This window comes from Oncorhynchus mykiss, chromosome 10 (assembly GCF_057628025.1).
Source record: "Oncorhynchus mykiss isolate SJ-2025 chromosome 10, ASM5762802v1, whole genome shotgun sequence".
NCBI lineage: Eukaryota > Metazoa > Chordata > Actinopteri > Salmoniformes > Salmonidae > Oncorhynchus > Oncorhynchus mykiss.
Genome location: NC_143031.1, coordinates 22883360 through 22907948, shown reverse-complemented (window position 1 = coordinate 22907948; position 24589 = coordinate 22883360). Strand labels below are relative to the sequence as shown.

Sequence of the window (24589 nt, the reverse complement as noted above, 5' to 3'; positions counted from 1 at the left end):
AACCCTCAATTAAGAAGGCAGAAAGAAACCTCGAGCCCTCATGCTCCAGGGTTAAGCCATGTGAGAGACCAAGATGATTCTCTGAAATAATAGATTAGACAACATCATGCCAATTGTTTTTACAAATGGAATACCTTTATCAAATACAATGATCAAGTATAAGATGTTGGGGCCTCCCGAGTGGCACAGCGGTCTAAGGCACTGCATCGCAGTGCTTGAGGCATTACAGCAGACCGTAACCGGGAGACCCATGAGGCAGCGCACAATTGGCCCAGCGTCGTCTGGGTTAGGGGAGGGTTTGGCCGGCTGAGATTCCTTGTCCCATTGCACTCTAGCAACTCCTTGTGGCAGCCGGGAGCCTGCAAGCTGACTTCGGTCACTAGTTGTACAGTGTTTCCTCAGATACGTCGGTGCGGCTGGCTTCCGAGATAAGCGAGCTTGGCAGGGTCATGTTTTGGAGGACGCACGGCTCTCATCCTTCGCCTCTCCCGAGTCCGTACAGGAGTTGCAGCGATGGGACTGTAATTGGATATTACGAAATTGGGGAGAAAAAGGGGTCGTCATTACCTTGTGGCTTGTGCTGCATTTGAGACTTCTTGGTAGTAACTTCTGTACATGTCATGCCCTGACCATAGAGAATAAACAGCTTACTATGTTGGTTGGGGCGTGATAGTGACTAGGGTGGGTCATCTAGGTGTTTTGTATGTCTATGTTGGCCTGATATGGTTCCCAATCAGAGACAGCTGTTTATCGTTGTCTCTGATTGGGGATCATATTTAGGTAGCCATTTCCTCATTTGTGTTTGTGGGATCTTGTCTACATTTAGTTGCCTGAGTGCACAACAGTAGCTTCACTTTTCGTTTGGTTGTTTGTTCAGTGAGTTTTGGTTTATTACAATTATGTGGAACTCTATGCACGCTGCACCTTGGTCTACTCATTTCGACGAGCGTGACAGTACATCAGAACAGCGATTCCTCACCATGAACTGGAAGAAGCTTTTTACTTAAGAAAATATGGAGGAAAAGAGGGCACAGATCGGGCTGTCTTCTGAGAATCCTTAGACGAGCGAGTGAAGTCCCACTGCCATCCATTCTACTTGCTAACATGCAATCATTGGAAAATAAAATTGATGACCTACGATTATGATTATCCTACCAACGGTGATGATGGTTGGATGTTCTTGGCAGTATGTTTCACTTGGCTTTATTCAGACAGTCGCCTTGTCTCTTGTACCAATAGATTATGTGGGCTTTTATTTATTTTCACCCCTTTTTCATGATGTCCAATTGGTAGTTACAGTCTTGTCCCATCACTGCAACTCCCGTACGGACGCAAGCCACACTGCTTCTTGACACACTGCTTGCCTGAAAGGCACCCGCAACAATGTGTTGGAGGAAACACCGTACAGCTGGCAACCGAAGTCAGAGTGCATGGGACAAGGCCATGCAACACAGCATCGTCCAGGTTAGACCTTTTTGGAAACATCCTTCAATACTATGGGACCAGTGTAAAGCAAAAATATCCTGTACTCCGTGGCCTTTCGTCAGTCGAGTCCTGCCAGTCACAGAGGTTGTCAGGCAAATTATTTTGGCAATAAGCCTTTGAAAGGAGATCAGAGCCTCTGACAACTTGATTTTCTGACAGAAGGACAGTGCATGTTTTAGGGCCTCATTTAAGGAAAATCATGACGCCCAAGCACACCATATGCATATAATCTAATAGAAACCATGAAATACAAGAAACTCCAGAGTCTACTAATGGAGATGTAGCTACTTGATGGGTAGCCATGTAGGCCAAGTTATTGAATTCATACTTTCTCTCTCGATGTGTCCCCTCGGAGTGTAACTCTAACCTTCCGTTCCAAGAGCCTTTAATCTGAAACTATTTATTCCACCCCTGGTGAGGTTATTTTCATTAGCCCAAGATCCCAGCTTCACACATATACCACCCTTTGTTGCAGTTTGAGAGGATCCTGCTTCACACAATCAGGCAACCTCTTATTCTCATCCCTATCAAACAACCTTTCAGTACGATCACTTGTTGTAACACTGGAGGTGTCACTCACGTTACCATCTACACTAGTTTCAGTCAAAATGTCAGATTTTCCATTATCGCTAGACTCTACAAGAGCTAAAACAGCTGCATGGCATTTACGCCACCGTTGATGATAAGTCACAGCTCAATTGCAATAGTCCAACAAACAATCAAAATAAGTCTATAGGTGATAAAATTATTGTCTTACCTCTTCAGCAATCATCTTCTTCTCCACAGGGCTTGTTTAGCTTGAAATTGGTTGTGCTTTGTGTTAATTATCGTAGGCTTCTCATACTAAAGGCAATCAGGTCAATTGGGTGCAGGTGTCAGTCGGCATCAAACAGTACCTTTTTCACCAGTGTGGCAACATTTCTTGCAATGTCAATCACAAAATATCATATGAAAATATAGCCCTATAAATAGAATGCCAAATTCATTATATTAATAATAGTCTTATCAATATATATATATATATATATATATATATATACTGAACAAAAATATCAACTCTGTCACAACACAATGCCACAGATGTCTCAAGTTTTGAGGGAGTGTACAATTGGCATGCTGACTGCAAGAATGTCCACCAGAGCTGTTGCCAGAGAATTTAATGTTCATTTCTCCACCAATGTCATTTTAGAAAATTTGGCAGTATGTCCAACCAGTCTCAACTGCAGACCACATGTAACCACGCCAGCCCAGGACCTCCACAACCGGCTTCTTCACCTGCGGGATTGTCTGAGACTAGCCACCCGGACAGCTGATGAAATTGAGGAGTATTTCCGTCTGTAATAAAGCCCTTTTGTGGGTAAAACTAATTCTGATTGGCTGGGCCTTGCTCCCCAGTGGGTGGACCAGTCTCCCAAGTGGGTGGGCCTATACCCTCCCAGGCTCACACGTGGGTGTGCCCCTGCCCAGTCATGTGAAATAGATTTCGGCTTAATTTATTTATTTAAATTGACTGATTTCTTTATATGAACTGTAACTCATTAAAATTGTTGCATGTTGCATTTATATTTTTGTTCAGAGTATTATGAATAACATATTTGTCAAATACAATTTCCAAAGGTAAAAGTGTATTATTAATATAATTCATGTGGCATCCTATTTATAGGGCTAATCGTAAATACTTCTAAATTTATAGCAATCAATCATAAGTTAATGATAGTATACCTAGCTATACATTGAAATGATGGTGTCCTTTGGGCAAATCAGATGTCAATGTACTACATTGAATGTAGCCTACAGTGCCTTGCGAAGTATTCTGCCCCCTTGAACTTTGCGACCTTTTGCCACATTTCAGGCTTCAAACATAAAGATATAAAACTGTATTTTTTTGTAAAGAATCAACAACAAGTGGGACACAATTATGAAGTGGAACGACATTTATTGGATATTTCAAACTTTTTTAACAAATCAAAAACTGAAAAATTGGGCGTGCAAAATTATTCAGCCCCCTTAAGTTAATACTTTGTAGCGCCACCTTTTGCTGCGATTACAGCTGTAAGTCGCTTGGGGTATGTCTCTATCAGTTTTGCACATCGAGAGACTGACATTTTTTCCCATTCCTCCTTGCAAAACAGCTCGAGCTCAGTGAGGTTGGATGGGAGAGCATTTGTGAACAGCAGTTTTCAGTTCTTTCCACAGATTCTCGATTGGATTCAGGTCTGGACTTTGACTTGGCCATTCTAACACCTGGATATGTTTATTTTTGAACCATTCCATTGTAGATTTTGCTTTATGTTTTGGATCATTGTCTTGTTGGAAGACAAATCTCCGTCCCAGTCTCAGGTCTTTTGCAGACTCCATCAGGTTCTTCCAGAATGGTCCTGTATTTGGCTCCATCCATCTTCCCATCAATTTTAACCATCTTCCCTGTCCCTGCTGAAGAAAAGCAGGCCCAAACCATGATGCTGCCACCACCATGTTTGACAGTGGGGATGGTGTGTTCAGCTGTGTTGCTTTTACGCCAAACATAACGTTTTGCATTGTTGCCAAAAAGTTCAATTTTGGTTTCATCTGACCAGAGCACCTTCTTCCACATGTTTGGTGTGTCTCCCAGGTGGCTTGTGGCAAACTTTAAACGACACTTTTTATGGATATCTTTAAGAAATGGCTTTCTTCTTGCCACTCTTCCATAAAGGCCAGATTTGTGCAATATCCGACTGATTGTTGTCCTATGGACAGAGTCTCCCACCTCAGCTGTAGATCTCTGCAGTTCATCCAGAGTGATCATGGGCCTCTTGGCTGCATCTCTGATCAGTCTTCTCCTTGTAGGAGCTGAAAGTTTAGAGGGACGGCCAGGTCTTGGTAGATTTGCAGTGGTCTGATACTCCTTCCATTTCAATATTATCGCTTGCACAGTGCTCCTTGGGATGTTTAAAGCTTGGGAAATCTTTTTGCATCCAAATCCGGCTTTAAACTTCTTCACAACAGTATCTCGGACCTGCCTGGTGTGTTCCTTGTTCTTCATGATGCTCTCTGCGCTTTTAACGGACCTCTGAGACTATCACAGTGCAGGCGCATTTATACGGAGACTTGATTACACACAGGTGGATTGTATTTATCATCATTAGTCATTTAGGTCAACATTGGATCATTCAGAGATCCTCACTGAACTTCTGGAGAGAGTTTGCTGCACTGAAAGTAAAGGGGCTGAATAATTTTGCACGCCCAATTTTTCAGTTTTTGATTTGTTAAAAAAGTTTGAAATATCCAATAAATGTCGTTCCACTTCATGATTGTGTCCCACTTGTTGTTGATTCTTCACAAAAAAATACAGTTTTATATCTTTGTTTGAAGCCTGAAATGTGGCAAAAGGTCGCAAAGTTCAAGGGGGCCGAATACTTTCGCAAGGCACTGTAGTTTTGATGATTATGGTGAAGTTAGGTTAAGTAATTGTATTTCAATGTTTGCAACGCAGGTTGAAATTATATGAAAACACTACTGGTTGATTACTTTTTGCAAATCCAAATGTGTTTCAAACAGAGATTCAACATCACAATATGTTGACAAATTACATTGAAACAACTAGTTTGTGCCCAGTCGGATCTCATTGTCTACCGTTTTCTTTGTCTGTTGTATTTGTCTATTGAGTTAACGATCAAGTTATCTTGCTAATGCAGTTCCTGGGTGTCAAATAGAGCATTGTTGCAGTACAACATGCTGTAGTTAACACACAATGCACAACTAAACTTCCCTCTAAAGCCGGGATTGAATCTGATTGCACATTGGGACAATGCGCCATTTAGGTAATTTCCGATTGAGCCGACATATGCAGTGTTTACTGTGAATGTGGTCTCAGCGAACACAGAAACATTGCCTTTAAAAGGACCATTGTCTAAAAAGCGCGATCGGATTGAATACCGGCCTCAGTCTGTTAACATGATACATACCTCAAATACGCCAATACCGAGGCAACCTTCTCAAACAGATTTATTTTTTCCTCTTTGTACCTAGAACTACTATTTATACGGCAATCAAGATACAGCTAGAGCAGTTATAAAGTTTAACTACTTCCTGTCTTCTCCTATCCTTCCAGACACCCTCTATTCCCACTGCTGGCCCTGCTGTTTGAGAAGTGTGAGCAGGCCACCCAGGGCTCCGAGTGCATCACCTCTGCCAGCTTCGATGTGGACATCGAAAACTTTGTCCACCAGCAGGAGCAGGACCACAAGCCGTTCTTCAGCGAGGACCCTGAGCTGGACAACCTGGTTAGTACCCCGCCTGGGGGCCATCTAAATAGTTTAACGTGGATTTGAAACATCTCAAAGTCTAACATGGCTTCCTAATATTGAGCAGTAGTCATAGTCATACTGTGATGACTTCCTCCACCAGTAGAGAGAGCAAATCATCCTCAACATTAGTAAGCCACCCTGGACTAGTGAGATGCCTCCTCAGCGTAAGGAAGCTCTGTTAAATATCCCTTTCATGTCCCACCCACAATAAAGTTGTCTTATTTTCTCTCTCACCCTTTCTCATGTACACAGTTCTCTCTTCAATTAGCTCTCTCTCTTGCTCCCTCACACACGTCGACCTCTACCCCCTCCCTCTAGTACCTCTTACTTTCCTCCTTTGTCTCTCTCAATATCTGTTTCTATTCTATTCACCCTTTCTCTCTCTTCCCCTTTCTCATGATCTCTCCCTCCTACCATCCTATGACAGCTAGCAGTAATTAGAGAGCGAGAAATCATTATGTGGGTGCTCGGCGACAAGTGGTGCGGCAGTCAATTAACCCCGCATCTGTGTGCTTTACGAGGTGCTGGTCGGGGGCTGGACCCAGCACACACTAACTATTCCACAGTACAGTAAGCTGAAGATGTGAGCTTACATCTGAGATGGCACAAGGCCCCGACTAAACAAGCAGCGGTAATGGTCATGTAACATCTCAACCGGCTCGAATTTGACTTTTACGATATTACCGTAGAATATCTCAACAGCATGGGATATTAGGTGAGAGGGACATCTCAAATAAGAATCCCTATTGTAAACTTGCTAGGGTGATGACAACTAGGGTATTAACTTCAGGTAGAATGCTTATAGATTTGTTATTATATAAGGATATGCTTTCATGCATTTAAATTAAGATGAAACAGTAAATGACTCCACCAATGCAACAGACGTAAGGTTCAAGATGTATTTTGTCACATTTTTAATGTACCACACCAAAATAAATTCAAATAATAAACACCAAAGATTTTTCAGAACCCGTGTCCAAATTACTTGCAAGATTGCTTAAACTCGTTAGCACGCGTTCGAGCTGAAAAAAAATAAAGTCCCGAAGCACCCCATCGCTGTGGTTACTCACTAATGTTACTCGTAGATATTTCCTCAGCGAAGTATAACATTTCCGTGCAGCTGTCCTCACAAGATCCACAGCAAGCACAGCTATCAATGCAGACAGTACTCATTAACAGCAACAGATATGCCATGGAAACATGAACTCGTTAATCTTCCACAAGCAATTCTCTCCAGGTCTCGCACGATGCTAGGCTGACCTCGAGGCTGTCAAATACCGCCACGATGAGACGGTAGATTCAGTCTCTACTAAGTATTTTTTAACAAAATAATAATACTCTCTTATAAAATAAAATCAGTATTTCCCTTCAAAACTCGGTAGATACGTGTTTTGTTCTATTTTTATCATCTTCTTTCATAGTTTTTCTTCACCAACACTGATAATGTTCACCATATGTGAATTGATTGCCCCCCCCCCCCATCTATCTTCAGAGTTCATACTGTTAGGTGACCTAAACTGGGATATGCTTAACACCCTGGCAGTCCTACATTCTATGATAGATGCCCTCAATCTCACACAAATTATTAAGGAACAACCCTAAATCTGTAACCATGGGCATCCTCTTAGATATCATCCTGAAAAACGTACCCTCTAAATACACGTCTGCTGTCTTCAACCAGGATCTCAGCGATCATTGCCTCATTGCCTGTGTGCATAATGGGTCCGCGGTCAAACGACAACCCCTCATCACTGTCAAACGCTCTCTAAAACACTTCAGCAAGCAAGCCTATCTAATCGACCTGGCCCGGGTATCCTGGAAGGATACTGACCTCGTCCCATCAGTAGAGGATGCCTGGTTGCTCTTTAAAAGTGCTTTCCTTAAATACGCTTGCAAGAACAAATTGGATATAGCCATTGGTTCACCCCAGACTTGACTGACCTTGACCAGCACAAAAACATCCTCTGGCGTTCTGCATTAGCATCAAATAGCCCCCATATCGCGATATGCAACTTTTCAGGGAAGTCAGGAACCAATATACTCAGTCAGTTAGGAAAGCTAAGGCTAACTTTTTCAAACAGAAATTTGCATCCTGTAGCACTAATTCCAAAAAGTTTTGGGGCACTGTAAAGTCCATGGAGAATAAGAGCACCTCCTCCCAGCTGCCCACTGCACTGAGGCTATGAAACACTGTCACCACCAATAAATCTACGATAACTAATCATTTCAATAAGCATTTTTCTACAGCTGGCCATGCTTTCCACCTGGCTACCCCTACCCAGGGCAACAGCTTAACACCCCCTGCAGCAACTTGCCCAAGCTTATCCTTCACCCAAATCCAGACAGTTGATGTTCTGAAAGAGTGGCAAAATCTGGATCCCTACAAACCAGCTGGGATAGACAATCTGGACCCTCTCTAAAATGATCAGCCGAAATTGTTGCAACCCCTATTACCAGCCTGTTCACCCTCTCTTTCGTATCGTCTGAGATCCCCAAAGATTTGAAAGCTGCCACGGTCCTCCCCCTTTTCAAAGGGTCCGACACTCTAGACCCAAACTGCTATAGACCTATATCCATCCTGCCCGGCCTTTCTAAAATCTTCGAAAGCCAAGTTAACAAACAGAATACCGACCATTTCGAATCCCACCATACCTTCTCCACTATGCAATCTGGTTTACGAGCTGGTCATGGGTGCACCTCAGCCACGCTCAAGGTCTTAAACGACATCATAACCAGCATCAATATAAGGGAGTACTGTGCAGCCGTCTTCATGGACCTGGCCAAGGCTTTCAACTCTGTCAATCACCACATTCTTATTGGTAGACTCAATAGCCTTAGTTTCTCAAATGACTGCCTCGCCTGGTTCACCAACTACTTCTCAGATAGAGTTCAGTGTGTCAAATCGGAGGGCCTGTTGTCCGGACCTCTGGCAGTCTCTATGGTGGTGTCACAGGCTTCAATTCTCAGGCCGACTTTTTTTTCTGTATACATCAATTATGTCAATCTTGCTGCTGGTGATTCTTTGATCCACCTCTACGCAGACAACACCATTCTGTATACCTCTGGCCCTTCTTTGGACACTGTGTTAACAAATCTCCAAACCAGCTTCAATGCCATACAACACTCCTTCCGTGGCCTCCAACTGCATTTAAATGCAAGTAAAACTAAATGCATGCTCTTCAACCGATTGTTGCCCGTACCCGCCCGCTCGACTAGCATCACTACTCTGGACGGTTTTGACTTAGAACATGTGAACAACTACAAATACCTATGTGACTGGTTAGACTGTAAACTCTCCTTCCAGACTCAAATTATGCATCTCCAATCCAAAAATAAATCTAGAATCAGCTTCATATTTCGCAACAAAGCCTCCTTCACTCATGCTGCCAAACATACCCTCATAAAACTGACTATCCTACCGATCCTTGACTTCGGCGATGCCATTTACAAAATAGCCTCCAACACTCTACTCAGCAAACTGGATATAGTCTGTTTTGTCACCAAAGCCCCATATTCTACCCACCACTGCGACCTCTCGTTGGCTGGTCCTTACTACATATTCGTCGCCAAACCCACTTTCTCCAGGTCATCTATAAGTCTTTGCTCGGTAAAGCCCCACCTTATCTCAGCTCACTGGTCACCATAGCAACACCCACCCATAGCACACGCTCCAGCAGGTATATTTCACTGGTCATCCCCAAAGCCAATACTTCCTTTGTCTGCCTTTCCTTCCAGTTCTCCGCTGCCAATGACTTCAACGAATTGCAAAAATCACTGAAGCTAGAGTCTTATATGTCCCTCTTTAACTTTAAGCATCAGCTGTCAGAGCAGCTTACCGATCACTGTAGATGTACACAGCCAATCTGTAAATAGCACACCCGACTACCTCATCCCCATATTGTTCTTTATCCTCTTTCTCTTGCTCTTACCTCTAGTTGCACATCATCATCTGCACATCAATCACTTCAGTGTTAATGCTAAGTTGTCATTATTTCGCCTCTATGGCCTATTTATTGCCTTACCTCCCTACTCTTCTACATTTGCACATACTGTACATAGATGGTTCTATTGTCTTAATGACTATGCGTTTGTTTATGTGTGTTGTTGTTTTTGTCCTACTGCTTTCCTTTATCTTGGCCAGGTCGCAGTTGTAAATGAGAACTTGTTCTCAAATGGCCTACCTGCTTAAATAAAGGTGATATAAAATAAATAAAAATGTCTCTTCCTCTTTCATCAACGTCTCTTTACCAGTCCTCCTGTTAACCAGGTCAACTCTCCCATTGACCACAGCTGAACAAGCTACCTAATTGGTCAAAACTTAAAAGTAAACCAACCTATTCACTTGTACATTAAATAAATATTTATTCAAAAGAAATGCATTAACGACATTACAATACAGAAGCAATTTGATCATCTTTTACATCTAACACCAATGAATTGTAACAAATAAACTAAAAAAAAATGATCCTCCTTGGCCAAGCACTTTTCCACCCCATTCTGGTGCCCTTGAGTGCTGACTTTGAGAGAGTGAGCACAGGAATGGGAAGCCTGGTTGGGAAAAGGATTGGACCACGGTTAAGAATTTTGAGAGGGTCATGGATTAGCAAGTGTTATGTCAAGGGCTATCTGAGAATGTTCAGGGACTGACAGACTAGGGCAATCACATCATCTATAAGGCACACAAGGGGTCTGTCGAGCTAGCTCAGACTAGCATGAAGGCTAGCATATAGCCTCCTTCTTTCCTCAGTCATTGAGCCTGCTTATTTTCCTCTCTCTCTCCTCAGATGGTGAAGGCCATCCAGGTGCTGAGGATCCACCTGCTGGAACTGGAGAAGGTTAATGAGCTCTGCAAGGACTTTTGCAACCGCTACATCACCTGCCTCAAGACCAAGATGCACAGCGACAACCTGCTCCGCAATGACCTGGGCGGACCCTACTCGCCCTCGCACACCTCACTTAGCCTGCAGCAGGTAAGAGACAGACAAACAAAAACTCATTGAATCAACATTGTTTCCATGTAATTTCAACTGCAAAAAAATGTATGTGATGACATTGAATTAACGGATTGGATTTGCAACAAGTCATCATATTTTAATTTAATATTTTTTACCTAAATCCATTGACATGGTGAATTTTTGTAGCTAATTTCACATTTAACGTTAGTTGACAAGACAACCAAAATTAAATCAAAACTAGACTTTGAAATGACATGGTATATGCACTCTAAACAGAATGTCTCTGGTATGCACTTAGAAAGGGCCAACTGTTTCATCTGTTTTGTCTTTTTATTTTTTATGTTAATACAAATTACATAAATTTCCCCCTGTTTTCATTCACTTTAAGGAAGTAACTTCAAGCATGACCCATATCTTTTTCTTTTGACTCTCCATTTATATTTGCAATAGTTATCTCAAATTTGACAGAGACAGTTGGAGCCATTCTGCAAATGAGGGCAGCTGCTCCTCTTTCCAATCCCTTACAATGACCCTTTTAGCAGTGAGAGTTAGTGTCCTGTGCATGGAAGCATTTGGTGTATTCTCCGGGAGGTTAATTCCCAGCAAGATAAAGGCTGCATTTGTGTGTATTACATTTTTATTGCACCTTGAAATAGAGAGAATATTATTTTCCAATAGGGTTTGACTTATTAGGAGCCCAATTAGCCAACGCCAATGGTGACAGGTAGTGTTACTGCGTTCCTACACATAACAAAAAAGATATTACAGACAAAATGCTTTACAATTCATACTGAACAAAAATATAAAACAGACGCCTCACCAGTCGTCAACTGGCAGCCTCATTAAATAGTACCCGCAAAACACCTGTCTCAACGTCAACAGCGAGGAGGCGACTCCGGGATGCTGGCCTTCTAGGCAGAGTTCCTCTGTCCTGTGTCTGTGTTCTTTTGCCCATCTTACTCTTTTCTTTTTATTTGCCAGTCTGAGATATGTTTTTTTCTTTGCAACTTTGCCTAGAAGGCCAGCATCCCGGAGTCGCCTCTTCACTGTTGATGAGACTGGTGTTATGCGGGTACTATTTAATGAAGCTGCCAGTTGAGGACTTGTGAGGCACCTGTTTCTCAAACTAGACACTCTGATGTACTTGCCGTCTTGCTCAGATATGCACCGGGGGCTCCCACTTCTCTTTCTATTCTGGTTAGAGCCAGTTTGCTCTGTTCTGTGAAGGGAGTAGTACACAGCTTTGTACGAGATCTTCAGTTTCTTGGCAATTTCTCGCTTGGAATAGCCTTAATTTCTCAGAACAAAAATAGACTGATGAGTTTCAGAAGAAAGTGCTTTGTTTCTGGCCATTTTGAGCCTGTAATCGAACCCACAAATGCTGATGCTCCAGATACTCAACTAGTCTAAAAAGGCCAGTTTTATTGCTTCTTTAATCAGAACTACAGGTTTCAGTGGTGCTAACTTAATTGCAAAAGGGTTTTCTAATGATCAATTAGCCTTTTAAAATTATACACTTGGATTAGCTAACACAATGTGCCATTGGAACACAGGAGTGATGGTTGCTGATAATGGGCCTCTGTACGCCTACGCCTATATTCCATTAAAAATCAGCCGTTTACAGCTACAATTGACATTTACAACATGAACAATGTCTACATTGTATTTCTGATCAATTTGATGTTATTTTAAAGGACGACATTTTTGCTTTTCTTTCAAAAACAAGGACATTTCTAAGTGACCCCGAACTTTTGAATGATAGTGTACATTTAAAAACATGAACATGTACTGTGCGTGTGTGTGCATCTATCAGTTAAATGTCAGTACATACAAACAACAAGTAGGTCAGATGGGGGAGAGGCGTTGTGCAGTGAGGTGTTGCTTTATTTGTTTTTTTAAACCAGGTTTGCTGTTTACTTGCACTATATGAGATCGAAGGGAGTCCCATGCATGTGTAATACTGTACGTTTCCTTGAATTTGTTCTGGATCTGGGGACTGCCCTGGTGGCATGTCTGGTGGGGTAAGTGTGTCAGTGCTGTGTGTAAGTTGACTATGCAAAAACAATTGGAATTTCCAACACAATGTTTCTTATAAAACAAGAAGTGATGCAGTCAGTCTTACCTCAACTCTTAGCCTAGAGAGACTGGCATGTATACTATTGATATTAGCCTTCTTATTTCAATGAAAGGCAAAACATTCTGCTCTTTTCTGGGCCAGCTGCAGCTTCACTAGGTATTTTTTTACATCCCTATGAGTAGACAATATCAAGATGGAGACTATCAAGACTGGAGACTGCAGACTTGCTTTGTTGAGTGTGGTTTCAAAAAAGCAGATCATCTCTTTATTATGGACAGACCTTTCCCCGTCTTACAACCATTGAATATATATATATTTTGTCCATAACAGTTTACAATCTAAGGTAAAACCAAATAATTTAGTCTCCTCAACTTGTTCAACAGCCACACAATTCATTACCAGATTCAGCTGAGGTCTAAAACTTGTGTGTTCAGAAGCAGTTTATTACTGGCCACCCATTCATAAACTGACTGCAACTCTTTGTTAAGGGTTTCAGTGACTTCATTAGATGTATATGGTATATGGTTGAATCATCAGCATACATGGACACACAGGCTTTGTTTATTGCCAGTGGCAGGTCATTGGTAAAAATAGAAAAGTGTAGAGGGCTTTAAGAGCTTCCCTGTGGTACACAACGCTTTACAAGTTTGACATTAGAAAAGATTCCATTAGATAGATAGCTTTGAATCCACTATTTGGCAGCGATTGAAAAGCCATAACACATACGTTGTCAATAATATCAAAGGCTGCACTGAAATCTAACAGTACAGCTCCCACAATATTCTTATTATCAATTACTTTCAACCAATTATCAGTAATCATCATGTTGAGTGCTCACTAAGCTATCTGGGGTGGCAGGTAGTCTAGTGGATATAGCGTTGGGCCAGTAACCGAAAGGTTGCTAGATTGAATCCCTGAGCTGACAGGGTACAAATCTGTCGTTCTGTCTCTGAACAAGGCAGTTAACCACTGCTCCTAGGCCGCCATTGTAAATAAGAATTTGTTCTTAACTGACTTGCCTAGTTAAATACATTTTTTTAAAGCATTCTGAAAGTCTGTTGTTAATTTGTTTACAGAGAAATAACATTGTATTTGGTCAAACACCATTTTTCCCAACAGTTTGCTAAGAGCTGGCAGAAAGCTGATAGGTCTGCTTTACCACTTTAAAGTAGCGGAATTACTTTGGCTTCCCTCCAGATCTGAGGACAAACACTTTCCTCTACACTCAGATTAAATGTATGACAGATACAAGTGGATATAGAGTCAGCTACCAGTAGCTTTCCATCTAAGTTGTCAATGCCAGGAGGTTTATCATTATTGATCGACAACAATAGTTTTTCCACTTCTCCCACACTAACTTTACAAAATTCTAACTTACAATGCTTTTCTTTCATTATTAGGACACTTGACCAACTTAGGACACTTGACCAACATACTGTATGTACAAGCACAGGATCATCTGATTTAAATCTCCAATATTTGCTGTCGATTGTCATTTTTGCCTTGTACATTTTAGAGGGAGTCCAACAAGTTATATTCAATATATTATACTGAACCATTTGTGTTTAAGACTCTGTACATTAAAATAAAAAAATCTGCACCTTTTTCCATTGCATTCTTGTATATTCATCTTCAAATCTTTTTCCTTAACGGAAGGTGTAGTCACCTTGTATTTTATACACCCTGGATGCCAGGTGGTTTTTGGAATGGACATCCTTGCAATTTCTAAGAACAATTACATTCAAACATGATTTTATCTGTTGACTTTACTGCCAAGACTGTTTTGTTTTTCTGAAAGGCCATTATACTTGTGTCCAAACGTCTGAGTCATATTCAGTAGTGTACAACATTGTGGAATGTTTTGATAGAAGTACATTTTGAAGAACAGACATTTGTCTCCTACATGTTGCAATAATGAGTCCTGTCAGCTCTATTCATGGCATTTCTATCTGAAACATTCAGTAAGTCCTCAACTGCCCTTCTCAGATCCCTCACTGGTTCCCTCTCTTCTTATGACCTCTGACCTCACCAGGACCTCCTCCAGACGTCCTCTCCGTCCATGACATCAGTCTCCAGCTCCGTCAACTCCTCGGGAATCATGGTGCCCACCGGGACCCTGCAACAGGGCAACATTGCCATGACTACCATCAACTCCCAGGTGGTGTCAGGTGAGAAGCCTTTCCACCTTCCACAAGCCAATTGTATGGGTACCACACCTTCCCTAATATTATGCTTGTTATCAGTTATTGGGATGAGTCTTGTCCTGGAAGCAGAACTGAGAGATTAAAAATTGTCTATATTTTTTATATGTTATGAAAACAAAATGAGCATTTTGGTCAAAATTTAATGTTAGAGTTAGGCATTAGGGTTAACAGTGTGGTTAAGGTTAGAGTTAAAGTCAGATTTTATGACTTTGTGGCTGTGCCAGCTAGTGACCACTCTCAGAGCTGCCTCAATAACAAGATTCATGATGAAAAACGCTAACCTGCTAATATTACATCTTTACATGGTACTTTATAACAACTACCCCTTTTGCATATACATTTTAGATACATAGGCAAGAACAGTTGCAGTTCATGTACAAATTGTACAGTGTTCTACCTTGCATGCACAAAATGGACTTACAACAGAATTATCTAAAAACAACAACAGGGTGAGAGAAGGTTTAGCCACAATAGATGTTTTTATCATTGCTTTTTTCAGCAACAGCATGCTGGTAAGTTAGGGCATATCCTATGTAAAACAGGCTGTTGACATATAATTAAGAATAAACATTTTGTGTTAATGAAGGTGTTCTATATCACTCAAGAAACTATGGGTTTCTTGTTATTATGTAAGGCGGAATGTTACCCCTACCCTCCGGAAATCCCTTTCAACCTAGAATAATCAATCTCATTCCAGCTTTCTCTTTGATCACAACACTCAGATGAACTCAAATTTAACACCCATAATCAGAGAATCTAAATTAGTGGTAATTAGTAACAAAACAACAACTCCTTCCTCAAGGACCTTAGAGGTGAAAGAATACACCTTTTGTTTCGTGCTTTATTCGCGCCGTCCGTGTTTACGTGTTGTTGTTGTTATTGTTGTGTTAGGGTGAGATAATATATGTCTCGAGTCGAACCTGCGCGAGGCCGACTGCTTTTCACAGAAGAAGAAGCCACTTGACTTTCATAACCGCAGATTATACCCTCAGGTGGAACCTTGTATCAGCCGGTTGCCATGGTGACATCGCAAGGGCAGGTGTTAACCCAGGGACTCTCCCAGGGGACCATCCAGATCCAGAATTCACAGGTGAGGACACCAGCTGCTTACCTAGCATATCCCTCCCTGCTGTCCCCGCAATCCAGTCGCCCCACAATCCCTGCTGTCCCCATTATCCTTGCTGTCCCCACAATCCATCTTGTCCCCACAATCCCTGCTGTACCCACAATCGATCTTGTCCCTGGAATCCCTGCTGTTCCCTCTATTCAAGATTCAAAACCATTCTTCTCACCAAAACGTGTTGTTGTTATAGGCACACTTATTTCAATGCTTGTGAGGAACCAATTTAAATCATGTCAAATCAACTTTTTTGCAGAGAGACATTTTTTGAAATAATAGAAAGATAGTAGCATGAGGAATAAATACACAATGAGTAATGATAACTTGGCTATATACTAGTACCGAGTCGATGTACAGGGTTACGAGGTAATTGAGGTAGATATGTACCCACAGTGCATTGAGAAAGTATTCAGACCCCTTGACTTTTTCCACATTTTGTTACGTTACATCCTTAATCTGAAATGGATTAAATTGTTTTTCCGCTCATCAATCTATACACAATACACCATAATGACAAAGAAAAACAGGTTTTTAGAAATGTTTGCAAATTTATTGCAAACAAAAAAACTGAAATATCACATTTACATAATTATCCATATTACATTTACATAAGTTGCTGCACATTTTCAGGTCTCTCAAGTCCAGGCTCTGCCTGGGCCACTCAAGGACATTCAGAGACATGTCCCGAAGGCACTCCTGTGTTGTCTTGGCTGTGCTTAGGGTCATTGTCCTGTTGGAAGGTGAACCATTTGTTGGTACCTTCCAACAAGACATCAACCCTAAGCACACAGCCAAGACAACAGAGGAAGGGGTTCGGGACAAGTCTGAATATCCTTGAGTGACCCAGCCAGAGCCCAGACTTGAACCCGATCAAACATCTCTGGAGAGACCTGAAAATAGCTGTGCAGCAACATTCCCCCATCCAACCTGGCAGAGCTTGAGAGGATCAGCAGAGAAGAATGGGAGAAACTCCCCAAATACAAGTCTGCCAAGCTTCTAGCATCATACCCATGAAGACTTGAGTCTGTATTTGCTGTCAAAGGTGCTTCAACAAAGTACTGAGTAAAGGGTCTGAATACTTATGTAAATGTGATATTTAAGTTTAGTATTTTTAATACATTTGAGAAGAAAAATACATCTGTTTTTCCTTTGTCATTATGGAGTATTGTGTGTAGTTTGATGAGGGGGAACAAAACAATTGAATCAATTTTAAAATTAGGCCGTAGCATAACAAAATGTGGAAAAAGTCAAGGGGTTTGAATACTTTCTGAATGTACTGTATATAGCAGGGTTATGGGTATGGAAGTAGAAGCTGTTCAGGGTCCTGTTGGTTCCAGACTTGGTGCATCGATACCACTTGCCATGCGGTAGTAGAGAGAACAGTCTATGACTTGCGTGGATGGAGTCTTTAACAATTTTTAGGGCCTTCCTCTGACACCGCCTGGTATAGACGTCCTGGATGGCAGGGAGATCTGTCCCAGTGATGTACTGAGCCATACGTACTACCCACTGTAGCGCCTTGCAGTCGGATGCCAAGCAATTGCCATACCAAGCGGTGATGCAGCCTGTCAATATGCTCTCAATGGTGCAGCTGTAGATCTTTTTGAGGATCTGTGGGCCCATGCCAAATCTTTTCAGCCTCCTGAGGGGGAAGAGGCATTGTCGTGCCTTCTTCAACACTGTGTTGGTGTTACGTGGACCGTGTTAATTCCTTAGTAATGTGGACACCGAGGAACTTGAAGCTCTTGACCCAGTTAGAAGAACAGTAGTAAAATATATTTAGTTAATTGATAACACTTTATTTGAGATATAGTCTTTATCATATCGTATCACTGTCATAAGAATCAAATATATCCTGCCTTAAGATTATGACTGACAAACTCCAAATACTCTCAATGTCATGCAGTATATTCATTTTTTCTTGCCATTAGCTGTCACCAGATTGCAAGCCTATCTGTTATGAACATGTGACGGCACTACTAGCATGAAATATGAATATTAGAGTAATAGCATAATAGCAAAGGTGTCATTGGTATACCTAAGAAATTCGGCACACTGTGTTTGCGAAGTATCACTTGTTTTTTATGGTAACGTTTCATTCTTTAGCCTATGTGCTAAAATGTTCTCCTTGATGAAATGTGCACTTGTTTATTTTATTTGAAGTCTAACACACCTGCAAAGAAAGCTCTAGATGTCCGAGTGGGCGAGTGCATGTCCCTTTAAACCCATGCATTCCCCAAGTTCTGAAGAACCTCACACAGGAGGTCCATATCTGAATCAGACTGTCAGACCACCCGTATGCTCCGCTATGAAGTAGACTGTTTAGTGCGGTACTCTGCGGCTGTATCAGCCAGGCAGGAAATTCTGTATTTGACAGACAGCGGCGGCCTCTGTGAATATCCAAGACCCAGCCGAGGCAGCGCTCTACACGTGGGCTGGGAATAAAGTGCATCCCTGTAGCTACACCACCGGCAAACTCCCGGTTATGATACCCCGGCTTGGTGCCGCCAATTAATTCAACCCCGCTTTCCCGGAACACGCATTCCCTGGGCCGAGGGGGATGGGGGAGGGATTTCCATACCCCAGCTGCAACTGTAATGAGGCTTGTTTTGTGTGTTTTATATATTTATATCAGAATCAGTTGGGAGCCGTTTCTTTTTAATGACTTTACAATGCCAGTGTCTGCATGAAATTAATCACATGCATTTTTAGCTGAGTATATTTATGTATTTGTTTATTTATTTTTGCATTTTGTCCTGCCAATGTTTTCATGATCCAGATAAAATGTTCATATTCTTGGTATGTTTTAACCATTTCAAATGTGTTGTTAAATATGAATGAAGGATCTCCACTTTGATGATGTTTGCGCCAATGACACAGAAACTATTTGTTTTGTGTGTGGACCAGAGATGGACATTTTGAGATTTCATGCATAGTGATCTCATGCCACTGTAGATGTCTTGGTCTTCACACACACACACACACACACACACACACACACACACACACACACACACACACACACACACACACACACACACACACACACACACACACACACACACACACACACACACACACACACACACACACACACACACACACACACACACACACAATGCTTCTATTTTCTATCTGTGGGGACATGCAAACGAAAGCCTCTAACACATTGCTGTTTAAACTAGGACACTGGAACAGTTAATTATCATCTATACTGTAAAACAGAAATCAGCGATTTATTGAAGAAGTGCTTTTTCACAATTTTCTCAACCACCCACTGAGTTGGCACAAAACTCTTATCAAAGCCAAAGTTTTAATTACAAGCGTTCTACTTGTACTCTCTTGATTTCCCACCACACGTTGCCAGGTTTTTGAGGCAGATTTCTCATCTGAGCTCTCTATTTTAGATCAGACCGGCCTCGCAGATTCCTCTGAGTCAAGGGTGTTGCGAATCGACATTCCTTCCTCGCCTTTTATTTTAAGTATCATTACTCAAATTGGGTTGCTATGGCAATGGTGAAGAGGGCGGTTCTGCATTTGCCAAAGAGACGAGTAATTGGCACTCTCCCTTTGTTACTATGGCAACAATAACACCCCATCCCTCTTTCCATCCCTCTCTTCCATCCAAGGTAAACCTGGACTTGGCTTCACTCTTGGACAGTGACGACAAGAAGCACAAAAACAAGAGAGGGGTCCTGCCCAAGCATGCCACCAACATCATGCGCTCCTGGCTCTTCCAGCACCTCATGGTGAGCTAGCAACATTTCAGTGTTCATATCAATGTTAATGTGTTGGAGTTGTTCAAAAGAGGGCCATCACACTCTCAAAAAGTTTGTTTGGAGCGTAAAACCGTTGTATCCAGATAAGCAAAACATTTGATGGAAAAGTAAATTCATGCAACATATTTCTGAGTGCTGAACCATCACATTTTTTTTCTGATGTGCTGCTGAAGCTGGTAACAGAGCCTATATTCATATGTAGTCCATGGGTTAAGCTATGGAGGAAGATATTGAGAAGGGTCGAGCTATGGAGGAAAAGTGGGGTGAGGGGTTTAGAGCTGAAAATGTTAGGGTTATAGCTGTGTATGACTGAGGGCCCATCTAGAAACAGCTCCTATAGCTTCTACACCAATAGGCACTAGGGATCTGAATGAATTGAGTAGGTATAAGCAAGATGGTAGTTCCACCCTGTCTGATAGGCTGTGAGGATTTTTGTAATGTGTGAAAAAAGGTTAACAGGTTAGATTGAGAAGTCAGCGTGAAGATGGTAAGGGTTAGGGATGAGAGGTGCGAGTGGAGGGTTTGAACTATTCATTCACAACAATTCTAATTGAAATTGATTCAACTTTACTGATGGCACTCTAAATATCTTATATCTTTCCCTTTTGTAGCATCCCTACCCAACAGAGGATGAGAAAAGACAGATTGCAGGACAAACCAATCTCACCTTATTACAGGTCAACAACTGGTAAGATTGTAATACTACTACTGCCAATGCAATATGACATGAAAATCAACTGGCTAAACGTATGGATGAAATTAATAGTGAATGATGAGTTCTAACCTCAGTCCTTTGCTCTACCACCTAATGGTGATTCACAACATATTGGCGCCATCTACTGGTCTAAAAATGCTCTCAGTATCAGAGTACAAAACCCTAACAGAGAAAAAATGTCTGTCTCTATGTTTCTCTTACACTTATTTTTCTATTTTCCTTCCCTCTCCCTCCCCTCTCCATCTCTCTCTCTGTCCCTCTCTCATTTTCTCTCTCTCTCTCACAATCTCTAGGTTTATCAACGCTCGCAGGCGCATCCTCCAGCCCATGCTGGATGCCAGTAACCCAGACCCAGCCCCCAAGGCTAAGAAGATGAAGTCCCAACACCGTCCAACCCAGCGCTTCTGGCCAGACTCCATTGTGGCTGGAGTCTTGCAGACACATGGACCTCACTCTAATAACGCCGACAGTACGTCACTAAACCATTCAAACGTTCTGTCCATGTCTGTTTCAACACTCTAGACAAAGATTGGTTGAGTCAACATGGTTCTCTTGTAATTCCAACATAGTTTCCTCGTTATTTCAACCTACTTTATCAAGGGAATCATTTTGCGTCAATGTGCATAGTTAATGTGCACATACACACTCAATAGTCATTGATTTTTAAAGCAATGGATCGGCGAAATACAGTCAATATTGGCATGGGCTATATAGATTCCACCACATTAGACCATTCCATTATTTTTAAACCCATGAGGGGGATTAAATGAGTTCATCACTTAGATGAGAAGGGTTTAGAATCGAAGGCAGTTAAAGTGTGTTAACCCTGTGTTGCCTGTTTCTCCTCCTTCTCATACAGACCCCCTAAACTTTGACAGCCTCCAACCCCTGTCTTCTGTCTCAGCCACACTGTCCATGCAGCAAGCCATGCTCGGGGGAACCGATGACTCCATGGATGGCACAGAGGAAGAGGAAGAGGAAGAAGAGGAAGGGATGGAAGAGGAGGAGGAAGAGGAGGATGAGGAGGAAGAAGAGAGTGAGGGAGGAAGGAGAGATCTGGGCATGGAGCATAGAGAGGGACTCGAGTAATGAGAGATGTTAGAGGACTACGTGACCTTTTGACACCTGGGTTGTGTTCATTAGTCACCAAATGGAAGAACATTTTGACTAATTTCTCCAATAAGAAACAGTCATTTTCAATTTCTGTTGCTCTAATGCACACAACCCAGCCCATACACAAAATAAAATTCTGGGTTGTTTGGATGACCCAACCTCAGGGTTGCAGGCATTGGGTCACATAGTTTGGTTGTTTTCTTTGAAAATACAAATATTGGGTTGTTGATGCTGGGTTATTAAGATATAACCCAGCGGGTCAGATCAGAAGACTGGGGGCGTAGCCTTCATATAGTTATTTTTGGGCACCCGTGAGAGTAAATGTCATTCTCGTTCATCTGTTCTGTTATCACATGTTAAGGTTGAACACGGACAGTTTTGTAGCTTTAATGAGGCTTACAAAAGTGCATGAGTTCCTTAAGAGCTTATGCAAATTCCAATGGTAAGATAGTTACCACTTTGTTACAATATGTAAATAACATTTTAGAATATGTACTTTGCAAAAATAGTCAAGTAAAATAGACATGTGCAAACATAACATGATGAACAGGTAATAAAGTTACTCATAGGTGGCCAAAAATAACTATCTGAAAGCCACGCCCCGTAATAAGCCCCCCCCCCCTCCAGAAAAAAACACACAGCTACTGGGTCAACCCAGTATGAAAGTGAATAAAAAAACAAATTTATGGTCAAATTAACCCATGTTAGGGTAATCCCAACAACCAAACATGTTTGGTTATTCACGCAACCCAACTGGCTGGGTCAAAAAAATTAAAAATAATATTTACCCAGTGCTGGGTTACCAAATAACCCAAATTGGGTTGTTTTTAACCCAGAATTATTTAGAGTGTACTCTCCCGCTACAACCCACACCTCCATTCAAAGTCACCCCTTGACCAGCCCCTAGATTCAGGCCATAGACACACCTCGAATGGGCCTTTTGTTTTTTCTACCATGGATGTCTGTATAGAAACTACAGATCCTTCCCATCAGAACTCTTAAGACTGAAGAGCCTATATGAGGCTGAAGGTGTCCTAAAATGGACACCATACTATGTGGACTAGTGGGTCACCCCAATCCTCTTATGTTTTATTACAGACAAAATTGATGACAATGACAATGAAGAAAACTATGAAGAAAACTATGAGTTGCTGTATGTGAGTTGCTTGTAAGCTGTACTGTAGGTCTATACCTGGCCATCACGTTGGGTTCCATGCTTTGGTATCATCCATGCCGTAGTCCGTTTAAATGACTCTTTGGTTCTCAGGTTGACTCCATTGACTCCATAAGCACGACATTGTCATACAGTTTTCCACACAAGTTTTCATGACATTGATGATGAGGGATTATTTGCTGCAACAAAATTGATGTTTTCAGGTATGATAAAAAAAGGCTGAGGCTGCGGATCCGTAGGTAACCGCCCCCGTCTCACCCCTGCCCTTCCCTGCCCCGCCCTGCCCCGCCCTGCCCCACCCCGCTGGATCCCAAGGAAAGATCTGTACCATGTTCTGCACATGTTTTTCTTTACCTCTAATTTACGCACACATTTTTGTGGTCATCCTCCGTTGATATTTCTCACTGTCAGTCGTGAACGGTGAAACGTCCATGCAGCATCTGCATGCCAATCATTTGATCTCAATCAGTTTCATGGGAATATGCATTTAGATCTTCTTAGTTATGTACAGTGTTGTTTCGAATTATGTACAGTGAGTGAATTTTAGAACAGATGGAGTTAACAAACTGTAGCATATCTTTGTTTTGTTTCAAATAAAGCACATATTTTGCCAAGAGGCGCACGCTGTTTATTAGAGAAAAATGCAACCATTATGTTATATACAATACTATCATTATGTGATCTTGCGGACATTTATTCAGCTTTGATTTAAATGTATTAAATTAGCACCGTTCGCCAGAGTAGCCTGTTCTCTAGAAGTAAAGCAGCCTGCAGAGATTGTGCGTAAATAGAGGATCCCTCACATGCTCCTAAGCTGTAGGACCTTAAACCCCCAGGAAGAAAAATCCAGTAAAAGTCGGATCCGCAGCCACTCAGTAAAAAAAAAACATTGAATTATTTGTATCCATGAGCAAAAACGTTTTCAGTAACCTGACAGCACAAAGTATGTATATTCGATTTTTAACATTTGTGTTATGTTGTTGAAGGCTTGCATATTTCTTAGAGCTCTCAGAAGGCGGTCCAAGCGGAACCTTCTTTGTAGAAGGCACAAAGTTACTGTTGTGACGTTCTGGAGGTCTTGCGTGAATCTGAGTTATCGAAGTAACTGATGGCCAGTCAAGCTGACAAAATCTCTAGACTGTAGAAAATGTCACATTGAGAATTCACATGACAAACAAAACACTGCCCTGGTAACAGTGTCTCAATGAGTTAACGAAAAACACACCAACATGGAGAGAGGTGATGTCCTCAATTCATATTAACTGACAGCCTTTACAAGAAAAATGCAATTTGAAGCGGAAGCCTGGAGATTTAAAGAGAATAGTTAAATTCCTGCCATATCTTTTACGTGAAGGATTTGAAGAAACTGTGAAAACTAATCTCAGCTCTCTTTTTGTGCTAAATGAAATCCACAAAATGGAGTCACCCATTTCTGATGTGATGTCTTGAAAAGAAAAACCTGTTCTTGAATTTTCCTTGGTCTTTGTGAAGTATGTTCTTCATTATTCATTTTCTTGATTGCTTATTTTTTTTAATGGTTCTTCCAGCGCAGGTGACAATAGGGAAACATTTTTTTTAGTTTGTACACATTAATGTCATTATCTATTCTGTTTCAATAGACCATTTTTAATAATTAAAGATATAAAGCTACTCGTTTGAGTATCCTTTTGAGGCAGAAAAA

At 41.6% G+C, this 24589-nt stretch overlaps 1 protein-coding gene across 4 annotated transcripts in view; it reads left to right on the top strand.

Annotated features, from left to right (window-relative positions):
* Window positions 1-24589, top strand: part of LOC110533517 (homeobox protein PKNOX2) — a 118416-nt gene extending 93827 nt beyond the window's left edge. For all 4 annotated transcript variants that reach the window (XM_021617805.3, XM_021617806.3, XM_090186163.1 and 1 more), the window contains 8 exons: window positions 5576-5747; window positions 10556-10741; window positions 14836-14971; window positions 16000-16097; window positions 19757-19876; window positions 20518-20594; window positions 20915-21090; window positions 21481-24589. In XM_021617805.3, the coding sequence (XP_021473480.1) occupies window positions 5576-5747; window positions 10556-10741; window positions 14836-14971; window positions 16000-16097; window positions 19757-19876; window positions 20518-20594; window positions 20915-21090; window positions 21481-21710 (1195 nt within the window). In that variant the 3' untranslated portion in view covers window positions 21711-24589. The remainder of the gene's footprint in view (window positions 1-5575; window positions 5748-10555; window positions 10742-14835; window positions 14972-15999; window positions 16098-19756; window positions 19877-20517; window positions 20595-20914; window positions 21091-21480) is intronic.